Here is a 13995-nt window from a genome sequence, read left to right as displayed (position 1 = left end):
AGCCATCTACAGCTCATCATATTTTTAAGACCATTTACCTTAGAGATATGCCTGTACATGTCCTTTGCTACAGGACAGATGGGGGGGACCAAGGGAGGGTTGTAGGAGCGACGGCTCTGTCACACTGCAGCTGTGCAGGCAGCCCTGCGAGCCTCAGCAGAAACCAGATGTGGGGCATAAACTGCTCAGCAGCATCCCTGACACTAGCACTTTGTTTCTGTGCAGGTGCTTTGCAGCTTGTCCCTTTGAGGAGGTCTGAGATGCTGGGCCCTTTGCTTGAGGTACCAGTCCCAGAAGGAAGATTATCTGTGATTGCAATGTCTCCAGACCAGGAAAGCCATCACAACAGCCCTGCTGGGATATTTGTGCTCTGACCACAGCAGACAGCTCTTGGCAGAGGGGCTTTGTGCTGATACAATGAATGGCCAAATGTCCCTCGTATGCACTGCCATGGTGCCATCAGGATGCTAGGGGTATCACTGCCATGCCACATCCCCGAGCCACGAGAGAGCTGGGAGATGAGTTAAAAAAAGAAGCTGCTCTTCCGCTGCTGCTGTTTTTATTGATGATTATTGGCAAACAGAACAGCTGATGGCAGACTCTGGAAATGAGCAGGTAAAGGAGGCACGATGGAGGAAGGAAGACAGAAGGAGTTACTGCAGGGAGAGAAGATAAAGGCAATGCTTGTACAGTTGTCTCTGTAGATGTGTGGTTTCACTGCAGATATTTCCCTGGCTTCAGGACAGAGACCCAGGCAGAAAGGCCATTCCTGAGAACAGAGGAGCCAAGCCACGGCTGGGGCTGGAAATGTGCCTGGTCAGGAAGCGCCTGGCCGCAGCGCAGAGCTGGACTGGCGGATGAGCACAGCCTTAGATGGCAAGCAGCTCTGCACAGCCAGGCCCTTTTCATCTCTCTGAAGTGCCTTATATAGTGCACCCAGAGCAATTTATAAATAAATGTTTTTTGTCACGATTTAGGAACGCATCTCCCACTTGAATCACTTCCTCCTGTGCAGGCCATGCTCCTTTCCGTGTACAGAAGCACCCAGCCCACAGAGCCAGTGCTGCACTGCTACTGGCCAGGCTGTAGGCAGCTCCTGCTCCTGGTTCGAGGTCCGGGGCTCCTGCTGTACAGGGCAGGCACAGTTCAGCAGCCATTTCCAGTCTTAAGATCTGCTTTGCCCCCATCATCTGCCCTAGCCTCAGTTCAGGATTAACATTATGTTAAACTGCAGCTACCTCGACTTTGTGGCGGTCATTAATGCACACGAGGATTAAGCAGATATGTCAGTAGGAGGGGCGGGAATGGAGAGCTGACTCTTACAGAAGCTCAGAACCCTCCCTAGTAACGAAGCTCCTTCACTTAGCAAGGGGTGCTGCAGCAGTACGGACCGGGAAACCCAGCTCCGCTGAGCCACAGCAGCAGGACCAGGCTGGGCGCACGGCGAGCTTCTGTAAACACGGTTTGGGAGCGTCGAGCCCCAATGCCGGGGATGGGAGCCGGCGCAGCCCGCTCTGCGGTGTGGCAGCGGGAACACCTTCCTGCCCGGCTCTCCTTCGGGCAGTTCCTCGGCACCTGTGCCGGCTGAGAGGGAACAACCAGAATCAGGGCTGGCGGGCTGCCATCCCGGCACACCGGGCACCCCGAGGACAGCCGTACGCTCACAGCGCGTTGATGGAGGGCGCTTTTAGTCCTGTCACCAGAGGACACCCGCATCTTCCTGAGAACGCGGAGCAGAAGGCCCATGGAGCCCCAGGCCGGCCCCGCCGACGTGCGCCGGGTCTCTGCGCCCAGCGACAGCCCTCCGCCGAACAAGGCGTCCCTCCCGGGGCGTGACGGACCCCCGGCGAGATGCGGGTGCCCCTGCAAGCAGTTAAGATCCAGGGAAGCCCAGCGCGGGCGGTACGGCCCGGCTCCGCCCCTCACGCTGAGGGGACGGCACCACCCCGCCCCCGGCACCGCCCCGCCCCGCGCGCGCCGCGCGGCATTGTGGGATGAAACAGGATGTAGGCAGAGCAGCGCGGGCGGACGGGCCGGGCCGGCGGGCAGCGCTGCGGAGCAGCCAATAGGCGCGCGGCGTGGCGCGAGGCGCAGCCAATGAGGGCGCGGCGGTCCGCGCGCCGCAGCGGGCGGGGCGGTATTTGAGCGCGGCGCGGCGGCGCGGCGCAGAGCGCTCGGCGCGGCGCAGGGAGCGGAGCGGAACGGGCAGAGAGAGGCGAGCGGGTCCGGGCCTCCTCCCACCTCCTCCTTGGTGCCGTGCCTCGCTCTCCCCGGTTGGCCCTGTCACTGTGAAGGTGAGCGGCGCCCCGCTGGGCTGGGGCTGGGGCTGCGGGAAACGCCGCGCCTCGCCCGGTACCGCCCGGTCCATGCGTACGGCGGGGCGGGTCGCGGCTCCGGGCGGCTCCGTCCGATTATCCGAGGCCGCCCCGCCCCGGCGGCTCCTGCCGGCCTCGCTCCGCGCAAGGTCACCGCCGCCCCCGGGGCTCCCCCCGGTGAAGGTCACGCGGTGCCTTGGCCTGCGCTCGGCTCGGGAGGCCGCGGGGCCGCCTCTCGCTGGGAAAGGGCCGCGCCTCGCCCAGGGTTGCTTCTGCAGGGCTGGGAGCCGTGCCTCGTCCTGCCGCCCTGTCGGGAGTGCTTTGGGTACCGGCCTGGGCCTGATCCCCGTCCCGAAGCCTCAACCTGCCCTGGTCTGCTTCTCCCTGAAGACGCGACCTGGAGGGGTGGCTCTCAGAGCTGTGCCGTTACGCCTTCCCAGGGCCCGTCCTGCCCCGCCAGGCGCCGGGCTTTGCATTTCCTCACAAAGAGAGCTGCATGTGGGTGCAAGGCCCCGAGGGCCAGCTGTGCCTTAAGGCTGAGACGTGGCCTCGTGCAGTTGGGCTGCTGTGCAGGAAGGATGCCCATGTCACACCCGGGGAGGGAGCTGAAGCCCAGACTGTCTCTGGGTGCTCAGGTGGGTGTGTGGGGAGGGGTCTGGCTTCTAGCACTGCCATGACTGGCTTTGGGAGGCTGCTGTGCCTGGAGCAGTGGTACAGGAGAGGGCAGGCTGGCCCTGCAGCTCTTCTGAAGGATGGTGGGCTCTTACTCTGGTGCTGTTGGCCGTTGAAGGCACCATTCTGTACTGAGATGTTCCTTGCCAGAATGATGGGGACAGAAGGTACTTTTTGCAGGTCGCTTGATGTCTGCTTATGTAATGGCAGATGTCCTCTGAACTCCGTGTGTTGCAGATGTATGAAGGCCAGGTGTTCCTCAAAGAGGTTTTCCTGGGAGAATATCCATGAGTGAATCTCTGTGTCACTTTTCCTGTGGGGTGGACCTGCAGAAGGCTCTTCCGAGGGGTTGCTAACCCCCTGGATGAGTCCATATTTGCAGGCTGTTAGCTTGGTTCTTCTGAGTCAAGTCTTGCCCTGTCAGGATTTCTAGGCCCCATGCTAGAGCCTGCTGGCTCAAACCGCAGCAGAGAGGGGAACAAACTGTCTGCAAGTGGCTTTTCCAGAGCAGTGATAGAGGCGTGTACTCTGTTGCTGTCTGAGCTCAGTTCCTGTCGTTCCTCGTGGTGCTTTTAGGGTATGTCAATAGCAGTGCTCTTTTAAGCACCACATCTACATAGTATAAATTAAGTTTGCAGTAGAAGACTTCAAGTGCAGACAGAGTAAAGAATTGAAGTATTTTAATTGTACGGCTGCAATTATGTAACTGGATTCTCTTTCTCTCTGGGTAGCAGGCTACTTTAATTGCTGTAACAAAGCTACTCCTTCAGTTTTCTGGGAGTGTTCCAGGAAGCGATCATTGCAGCAGATTTTCTTCACTCTTTGGTAAAGCTATGAATGTGTAGTTTCACAATTTCAAAACATCCTTGGTACTATTGTATGGGCTCACAGCACTGTAGAGAGATCTAGTAAACTTAAGGGTATTTTGCAGGCTTAATTGGAGGTACTTCTTGCCAGAAGAAGCTTATTTCACAAAGTTTTAGTGCACTCTGGTAAGAGCTGCTGCTGAGGTGAGCAGCAGTGCTTCTTCTCAGCATAAGCCTTTGCTTGACCAGCCTCACAGATGGTGCTTGCTTCCTAACTGGGCACTCCCTGGGATGTGGCTCTGGTGTCCAGACTGGGATTTGGAGCAGGCCAGCCCGCAGTGCTGCACAGGGCTCCTTTCCTTGCTACAAGAAAGGCTGTGGGGCTGGGATTGCTAAGACCCTGCTTTCTATGATAGTGTGGACTGCATTCCCAATGCTGACTGCCTCATAGAAAGGCTGTGGTAAGTCTACATGTCAGTGGCTCCGTACATGTCAACTAGCTCACAGTGAAGGAGGTTAAATGCTCAACTCAAGTTACCATTTCCTGGTTTCTTAGAGGTGATGGGTAGTGCTGGTGTGCTGGTGTCTCACACCTGTGCTGTGATCTACAGGCAGGGGAAGAAAGACTGGAGGTACCCTTCCCTGGCCCTAGCAGTGGCTGGCTTCCCCCAGCCTGTTAAGCTGTAGCGTGGTGTTTCTGGTTTGTCAGACTTGCTTTGTCCTGTGGGAGTAGCTGAAATCTGGGGTTTAGCAGCAGTGTTGAAATGATAGGCTGACTGTGGAACAATGTTCATTCCAAGCAGAACTAGCAACAGTAGCTGCTGGTCAAGGGCAAAATAAAAGTACTATTACTGTTGTCATGCTTAGCAAGCTGCTGCTGGGTACAGGTCTGGGGGCAGCTCCTGAGGCTCCAAGCAGGTGATGCTCCAAACCATTGGTGCACCTGGAAGGCACACTTGGCTGTAGCCTATAGATATATAGGAGGGCTCTGTCTCTGCAGATCTTGTCTCCTCCCACACAGCTTTTTTTTTTTGCCTGTTTGATGCAGGTGATGATGTTGGGCTCTCTGATCTAACCTCCAGACATTGCCAATGCTTCGGTGTTCCAGCTGTAAAGGATCTTAGCCTGGGACTGCAATAGGCTCCCTGATAAACTCACACTGGGTGTAACAGATTTCATAGTATTGGCCTGTGATGCAGTTTGCCATAAAGGAAAACCTGTGAGCATGGGCAGCTGCTCCTTTCTTGGGAAGAGATTAAAGGAATCTATGTTCTGCCTTAGGTTCACGATGTCTGACAGAAAGGCTGTCATCAAGAATGCAGACATGTCCGAGGACATGCAGCAGGATGCTGTTGACTGTGCCACACAGGCAATGGAGAAGTACAACATAGAAAAGGACATTGCAGCATATATAAAGAAGGTAACTAAGGGATGAGGGGGGTGCTCTGCCTGAGACTTCCTGCAGCTCTTAAGTATGCGTGTGTTGAGCCTGAGTGTCTGACACTTCATGCTTCAGTGTTTGGAAGAAGATGTTTTCTTTGCTTCTTCATTGTTATTCCCAAGAGGATGGGGTGACTTTTCCAAGGTCGGAGGAAGACTGTGGCAGAGCAGGGCCTGGTGTATTGCTGCTCTCAGCAAGCAGTTTGAGTGCTTTCCCTCTCAATTTGCTAGCCTTAAGAGCTGGCTGCAGCCTCTGCTTAGGGCTTGCTCCATGGATACTGCTGCTTTTGCTTGACTGCTTCTGCTTGACTGGCAGTACAGGTGCAGGATGGGATTACTCCGAAGCTTCACGCAGAAGTGGGCAGCCCTGCATGAGCAGTTCTGTTTGTAGTGTTCCAGACTCCAGGGTGGTGGGTGTGGAGGAGGATGCAGCGTCGTTCTGCCTGGCAGGAATGTACAAACAAGCTGCTTTAAAAGCAGTGCAGGCAGTTCCCCTGGCTCATGAAGTTTCCCTGTTTGTGGGAGCCCATTAACTTCTGTCTCTTGCTTGACAGCATCTGGGGAGCTGTCAGTTCCATCTATAGCCACTTCTCTGAAGAATGGCCAAAGTCATTTTGAAGGAGCAAAATGATTATGTAGTCCTGGCACCAGGATTAGCTTTTGGGCCTTGCTTGTAATCTAAGCGTAGATGGATTCAAAGATGTTTCCTAACTTCTCAGATCACTTTGATCTGTTGAAGCAAGACCTGTCTCAAAGTGCTTGAGGCAATGCAGTGTGCAAAGTGAGTGAATGCAACAGAGAATCCAAAAAGTTGGCCTTTAGTTCCTAAGAGTGTTGGGTGAAATTATTTGTTGCACCTTCATGTCCTGGCAAGAAAGCTTTTTACCTACTTCAAAGGTTACCTGCAAGGAGCTGAGACTCTTGCTGCTGTCTGAGGACTAATGCTTGCTTTAATCTTTAACTTTGTGCTCTTCTGGCTCTGTCTGGGTGAGGGAAGGTGTTCCTGGGTGTTATGTATTAGAGGGAAGAAAATGCACTCTCACCTGCTAAACAGACTAAAAAAATTAATAGACCAGTGTTCCTTTTGTGTAACTTTTACCTCAAAGATCTTAGCTGTGTCCTGTGAATCTTCTTGCTTACTTTCATTGGAACATTCTCCTGTTAATGAAGAAGTGTCCCAAACAGCATAAACCAGACTTCTTTTACTTAGGTGACCTTTAAGCTCAATGCCTTGCTAGAGCAGACATGCCAAAATCTTTTTTTTTTTTTTTTGAGTAGGATTGGAATGGGAGAGTAGAAATATTCCCCTCAGCTACCTACATGAACGGCCTGTATAGTGCTGTACTGAGGAGAGCTCTTACGTCTGCTCATTCTGCCCAAGGCTGATGCATGTTCCAGATCTCAGGAGATAATTTGCTTGTGTTGGATCCTTCAGACAAGCCAGTGCAGTGCAGAGGCCTGGCTTGTGTCAATCACTACTTCGCTTAATACAATGGTATCTTGCAGTGGGAAATCTAAAGATGCTGCAGGTGGGAGGAGAGGAGTTAGTGTGAACAGAACCAGCTAAGAATTTGTACTTAGAGCTATTTTCATGTGGGCTTTCTTGGCCTTAATGCCTCTCTTCTGTTTCTTCAGGAATTTGACAAGAAATACAACCCAACTTGGCACTGCATTGTTGGCAGAAACTTTGGCAGCTACGTAACACATGAGACAAAGCACTTCATCTATTTTTACTTGGGTCAGGTTGCAATTCTTCTCTTCAAGTCTGGATAGGAAGTAGGAGCAAGTGAAATCTGGACTGTAATGCACTGATGGCTGAAGCCACGACTCCCCTTAACATGGCTATGCCGCTGCATGGACTGTATACTATATTTAATGTGTATATGTTGCAGTAAAATTCTACTTCTGTTTAGTTGCCTGGGAAGAAGGCGGCATTTTTTTGTTACTGCTTTTTTTTGGTTGTATTGCACTAGGAAACCTGTAAATGCTTAAACAATGGCCTTTACGTGGTAAGAAATAAAACTGTTCCACAACAGCTCCCTCAGTGGTAATTCCTTCTTTGAGGCTGGGAAAACTTCTTTGGGCAGGCCAAAAAGACCCTGACTTCCTTATGGAGTTTTACTAGACTGTTAATCTTGTAATGAGGAGCAAAGCCAGTGTGAGCCTCTGTACCCACCCTGCAGACTGTAGAGAGCTGGCTCTCCTAGTAACCTCAGCGCAGGTACTTAATCCACCTGAAAGCTGGTAGGGTGGCTCTTATTTACGTGGCTTTCACACATGTTGAACTCCACCCTGGACTGTGATTAAAAACAGACTTGCAGCTGGCACCCTCAGTGTTCTTTCAGTACCCATCACTGTATTTTTTGGCTCTGCTGAAACATTGACCTAGGCTTGTAAGCACCTCAGCCTGGTCTAGAAGACTTCAAGAAGCATCCCCTTGAGATGCTGCTTCCTGCAGCAACCTCTGGCTGAAGTCTTTAGACCTTGATACTGAGATCTAAAGTTGGCCACGTGGCCCATCCCTGAAATGGAGTAGATATCAAATTGGTGACTACTGACAACAACTTATTTGGCATGTTTTTAGCCAGTTGTCTCAACACTGCCTTAACTTGATGCTCTCCTTTAAAACAAGCTAGTCATGTGGAAGATTTGTAAGTGGCCACTGTCTCCTTTTTTTAATTTCTGTAGCTGATAAGCTATTTCTGGAGGGCTGTCCTCCATGTTCTGATATCTGCTTTTGTTCTTAAAGCACAGTACCAAGAAGTTATATTTACATGTGATGTTTGTGTGAAGGAAACTCATGTGACATCTGCTTCAGTGGCAGAAAAATGTCTTGGTCTCCAATAGGTTCAGCAGTGATGTTGTCTTAGTATGTACTGACTCTTGGATTAAACTGCAGGAAGTGTTTTTTATCTGGGTAGGAGAAATCCTGAAGGACAGTGTGATGGCAAGTAAATATTTAGTGCTTGTCATAAAGTCTATCTATTGGTTTGTTGACTAATGTATAGGCAATATCACTGGGCTTGTGAGCCTAACTTGTGTCTCTGGGACAAGTTTGGTGTTGGTAACAAGTCACTGCTGGGGTGGGAAGGCAGAGTGAAGGGAGCTATTCTTTGTGAAATGGCTGGATGACCCAGGTTGACTACTTCCTGAAGTAAAGTCTTTCTTGTCTCTGTGCAAAATCCAAAGTATGCCTAATTTTGTAATATGGATAGAACAATGTTGTAACTAGAAAGAATGTAGCTGTCATTACTTCATGTTGATGGAAATGTTTGCACTGGGGTAACGTGCCTTGGGCTGTCTGGGGCACTCTTGTGGTCTTGTCTGTTGAGAACTCCACTCTTGAACTGAAAGAATGTTTTGGATTTGTTTTTTTTCCAAGCATGAGTCTAATGTGAACCTGTTCACGGTCTCTTGTGGAGCAAGATACGTTCCCTTCATAACTGCAATGGCTCAAATACCATTTATTTTTTTCAAACATTAAAGGTGAATTGACACATTTAAACAGCCTCTGGTTTCTTCATTGCCAGCTGTCTGATGCAAAAACTGCTCTTGTCTGGGGAAGGTGAGTGACAAGTTCTCTGTCCTGGAAGATGCTGATGACCCAAAGGAGGCAGCTCTGTGGCAGCAGCGAGTAACTTGGTCAGGGGAGCATATGTGGCCCATCTGTATGGGCACTGACCTCCAGTCTGCCTCAAACACTGTGCCAGAAGGAGAGATGGAGGGGAGAGCATCCTGCTGCAGCCCTAACAGGTGCTTCTGTGCCAAGTAACCTAGATATGAAGGCATTAAGTCTGACCTCTTAATGGCTTCAGGCAGACTGGGGGTAGTGTAGCAGCTGGGGTCCTGGCTCCTGCGTGTACTCAGGTGTCTGCCCTGCTTTGCAGGAAAGTTGGGTTCCTCTCTGTGCTTCATAGCAAGGCAAAATCTGGAAGTGTTGCAAACTGCCAGGAGCTGCCATGTTCAATACTCCCCTTGCCTCCCTGGCTTGTTCCTACCAACCTAAGTTTGAATGTGTAGCTTTCCTGATATTCTGGCAAATCTGTGGGCTCTTGTCAGCTCCAACAGTGTAACAGCTATGCTGCAGGACTGTAACACTGGCATGTAAAATGAGGGGAAGCTGAGCTGTAGACAAGTGTGAGGCTTATGTTAAGCAGCTACAAAATGAGCTGAAAGCAGAACTCCAAAACAAGCAGCAGTGTTTCTTATACACAGGCAGCCTGTCTAACCTGCACCTGACAGTGCTGAAAAACAGAGGAGGCTTCTATATTTGGGAGGAGCTGGGAGTGCTGCTCCTCCCTCTGCATTCCCAGTGAGCCTTTTAGCTGGAATTATAGTTTAGGCTAAACCATGCTGAGGCTCTGCATTCCTGGTGTGCCTGGGTCTGAGTTATTGCTGCGACTCCAGGAAAACATCTGCAGCCCTATGGGGCTGGGGAAGTTGATCCCTATTGGTGCATGGGGCTCTTAATGGTTAAAAACTGACTCAGGAATGCCAGTTGCTGCACAGGAGGCTGCTCATCTGAACTCCCGATGAACTTTTCTAGGACTGTTCTGTCAATGGGGAAGCCTATTTCAATGCGTATAGTTACATCCCATGGTTGTTGTGCTGGTGTAAGATGGTCTCTGGTGGAAAGTGGAATCCTGGAGTGATGCCATACCTTGGAGCTGACACATGCAAGTAGAAAATGAGTTTGTTGCTTCCTTAGATGTGTCATTGCAGCAGAAACCCCCCTTCAGGCTAAGAAATAGGAACTCTAGCTTACACCTTTAGTGATGAGGCTAGCAGGGGAACCAAGCCCTGCTCACCTGCCTCTGTACAGCTGAGAGCAGGATGAGGCTTTAACACAGAGCTTTGTGTCCCACTGCCTTTCCCTTGTTCTCCCCAGACGCTGTCTGACACAGCTTTTGGCTTTGAATTTTTCCATTGCTGTGCTCCACATTCGTCTCCAGTTTCCACCATGTGCAGGTGGCCTGCATTATGCCTCAGAGCATTAACTGTGTCTGTGCTGGAGAAGCCAGCAGCAAGCTGGGATGCCTGCTCAGCCTCAGCGAGAACACAGAGCTATTTGGAAACATCTGGATCCAGAACAGTGAGTGGAGGTATGTATCTGTGGGGGGAGAAAGAAACTGCAAACAGATGTTTGGGGAAAAAAACACACAAAAAAACCCACTATTTAAACGTGAACTCAGTATATGTTACCATTCTGCTTTATGGGCATTCAGAAAATGTCTGAGGGCAGCAGGGTCTGAGCTGCTGGCTGCTGCTCGTGGGCTCAGGCCCGATGCCTGCAGACGTGTGCATTGCTGTGGATAACTGTGGTTCATGGCTGAGGAGGGTGTCGCATTATTGTTGCACAAACCAGAATTTTAAATTCCTTGTGTAGAGTATTTCTTCCAGATGTGGCCTTGCAAAAGCAGTTCCGTGGCATTGAAAACTGTGCAGGCTCTTTTTGGTGGCTGTGTTTCATGTATGTAGCTATTAGCCATTACCTAGCATTTATTTCTCTATGGAGGGAGCCTGGAGTAAAGCAGTTGGAGAGGGTGCAGGAGCCAGCCCTGCCTCCTTGCCACATGGGCACAGTATTATCCTCCTCTGTGTCTGCCTGTGTTCTATTAGGGGTCCCAGTGATGGTGAGATCCTCCTTGCTGTGTGCACCCATGGAGGGGCTGGGCATTGCAGCCTACTCCTATGGGATGCCCAGGAATGCTTGTCTGTGCTCTCCATCCTTCCACCCCACAAAATCACTCTGCAGCACAGGCACTGCAGCTTTAGTCTTTCCTGAGCACGTGGAGCAGAGTCTGTTGCTGATAAACCCGATACCCGAAGGACGTGTTCCTTTTTTGCAGCGTTTCTGTGGGAGGTTTGAGATGAAGAGAGAAAAACATGGAAATCATTTTTATCTCATGCTCATTCCCTGCCTGGTAAATCCTGAAGAGCCGATGCCACTTGGTGCGGGAAGCAGGGCTGTGCCATCCCTGCCCACCCGAGGTTTCCCTGCTTTGTTCTATTTATTGAGCAGCGTCTCCCACACCCTTTGCCAGACTGTGACTCATAGCAACAAAGCCTGTGCTGAAGCCATATGCCTCAGTGCTGGATGGAGATGGGAGCTGCAGGTTCCTCACAGGAGGATAAACTGTGTTTATTAAAAGACGATCAGATGCTTCTTCCCTTTAGGCAGCATCTAGCTGAGGCTAAGTAATAATAACTCATTACTGCTGAGACAAAAAAAACTGCTTTTCCTCAGGTCAGCAACTTCTCCAGCCCCCCTGTGAGCTTCCCTGAGGGCTGTCGTACACCAAGCACCGGTGGGGGAAACAAGGGAGATGTTCCCCTGCCCAGCACTGTGCCTGGGGAAGGGCGGGTTGAAACGTCCCTTGTTCTCCTGGCATTGTGCTGGGTGGGGATTGCTGTAAATGCTGTAAATGCTGTAAATGCAGCATCTGCACTGTCTCAAAACATGTCAGGTCCTTGTTGATCTATTCAGATTGCCTGTGCAGCCTCCAGATGGATTTCTCTTGGTTTTTAGCCTCTGACTTCCTCCTCTTCACGTCCAGCTGCTCCAGGCCTCAGCTTTGGGTTTGACCCTGCATGGCCATGTTGTGGCCCCATCCCTTCTCCTGCAGGAGGCCGGGGGGCAGCCCAAGGCTCTGCTCAGTGCCCAGCAGGATTTGGCAGCTCCATTTGGCCCTGGAGGGGCTCATCTTACTTCCTGCAGAAGCTGTTTTAGTGATTGGTGAGTAGAAGGAGTTTGTGAGCGAGCTGCAGTCCCCCCACATTTCAACACGTGCATGGCCTTTCCTTTCACCTCCTCCCATCCTGGTGTGAATTGAGTGCTTTCAGGGGGAGGAGACTGCTGGGAGCTCTTTTCTCCCGTTGCATTGGTTACAGCCCATAAAAACATCCCAGGAATTTGCCACAGCAGTCTCTCGCATAATGAAAGCGGCCTTTGTTCCCAGAGTCGCAGCAGCAGCACCTCTGACCAGCGTGTGTGGGCCAGGGGCTGCAGAGCTGGCTGGGGGCTGCTGTGGGACACAGGCACCCAAACCACACCTGGGAAAAGTGTTTGCCAGTGTCTTGCCAGGACAGGGTTTAGCCCTGTGCTGCTTAAGCTGAGTCAGAGGAACAGAAATCCCATCTTACACAGACATCTTTCCATGAGCAAGAGGCTACGTGTTTCGTTCCAGGCTTAGGATCTCATGCTGGTGGTTTTGGGGTCTGGGTGCAGGTGGGATACGGCCCCACTGCAGCCTGAATGCAGCAATGGCTGGCGCACAGCCCACAGCACGGCACTGGGAAGAAATAAATGCATTTTATTTTTGAGGAAAGCCCAGAACGCTTTGATGGAGACAAAACCTCTTTGTCAATCCACTTCTAAAGGTCTTCTTTTCTTGAAGGGATCACACTGACCTGGTAGAGAGCAGCTGACCCGGCCCATCAGCCAGTTTGGAGGGGTCAATCCAGGCCTGTGCTGCTGAGGATCCCCTGAAACGGTGGGGCTGAGGGCAGGTACAGCTTGGCCCTTTCCAGTGAGGTCCCCGGGTGCTGTGTCCCTGGTGGCTCACACAGCGCAGGGCCGGGTGTGACTCAGCAAGCACTGGTGCCAGGCCTGGGCTTTGTGTCGTGACTGTCCCCAGCAGCGCTGACACCTGCAATTCCAGCAGAGCTGGGCTGGCTCGAGACATCATGGTGCTTAAATATTTTACAGAAAATCATTAAGCAATTAAACTGGCAGATCTCACATCATATGAAAAGCAGCCTGTAGTCTGTGTAGTAAACAGGGCAATGCTTTCTGTTCTTTCTGAGTGTCCTTTTGGAGTCTAATCCTTGCTTCAGAGTAAGTATTAATTATCTCCAATTGCCGTTATTGTTTTACATTTTTAGCATTTTCAAGCGCAAACTGTTAGTTTTTCATAAAGATGTAATCAGCAGCCAGGGTTCACAATGAAAGCAATTAAAATCCTGTGATTGTTACAAGCCTGCTTGTCTATACAACAGCTTTAACTTGCATCGCTTGCCAAGACGTAGGCCAGGAGCTCAAGAGAAATCTATCATTTATTTGGTAACCCAGCAAAGCTACAACCCCTTGCTGTCTCCAATGATTTGTATCTATGGCACTTTTTGGAAGGACAAGAGGGGAGGGGAAAGCAAGCATTTTCTAGAATACATCCCTAGAGAAAATACAGCAACTATAAAATTATGCACATGAATTATGCAGATGAATTATGATTTCACTCCTATTTTTGTTGAGATTAGCTCATGGTTGGTGTGCATCCCTGGCAGCCAGCACAGCGCTTTCCCAGCCCCAGCTGTTTGCTGCATTTTGCATCCCACATTCCCCTCCCAGCAGACAAGAGTGATCCGAGCTGCTCCTTGGTGTTCCTTTATGGTACTTCTGAGCACCTGCAGACGTGGCATGGGGATGTCTCAGTCTCTGCCAGATCTGGGGAAGACAAAGGCCGGGAGCAGGAGCACAGGCTGGATCACAGCTGACCAGTACCTGTTGTGCCCCTGAATCACTGCACCAGGCTCACCAGTAACTCCCAGCACAGCCTATTTATGCCATGTTAAATAAGTCTGGTAGTCCTTCCCAGAAATAGCTTTGGAAATCTGAGCTCCGACTCTCAGGAGGGCTGGGTGACCTCAGAGTGCAGCACTTACATTTGGAAGGAGGTGTAGTGCCTCTCACTGGAGGGAAGGAATTATCCTGATGAACCAGTTACGGAGACAAGCAGAAGATCCTGATGGGACAGCCGGGCCCC

At 51.1% G+C, this 13995-nt stretch overlaps 1 protein-coding gene across 2 annotated transcripts; it reads left to right on the top strand.

Moving 5' to 3' along the window:
* The first annotated feature begins 2134 nt into the window (after nt 1-2134).
* Nucleotides 2135-8738, top strand: DYNLL2 (dynein light chain LC8-type 2). Of its 2 annotated transcripts, XM_085240945.1 has the most exons (3): nt 2135-2294; nt 5075-5213; nt 6869-8738. In XM_085240945.1, the coding sequence occupies exons 2-3, from the start codon at nt 5082-5084 to the stop codon at nt 7004-7006; spliced, it is 270 nt and encodes an 89-aa protein (XP_085097071.1). In that variant the 5' UTR covers nt 2135-2294; nt 5075-5081; the 3' UTR covers nt 7007-8738. The 2 variants fall into 2 exon arrangements, with proteins under 2 accessions (XP_085097071.1, XP_003211903.2); XM_003211855.5 differs by lacking the exon at nt 2135-2294 and having other exon boundaries at nt 5046-5213.
* Nucleotides 8739-13995: the final 5257 nt, after the last annotated feature.

This window comes from Meleagris gallopavo, chromosome 21, assembly GCF_905368555.1.
Source record: "Meleagris gallopavo chromosome 21, MGAL_WU_HG_1.1, whole genome shotgun sequence".
Taxonomy (NCBI): Eukaryota; Metazoa; Chordata; class Aves; order Galliformes; family Phasianidae; genus Meleagris; species Meleagris gallopavo.
The sequence above is the reverse complement of the archived record's forward strand: the minus strand, read 5'-3'. Positions and strand labels throughout refer to the sequence as shown.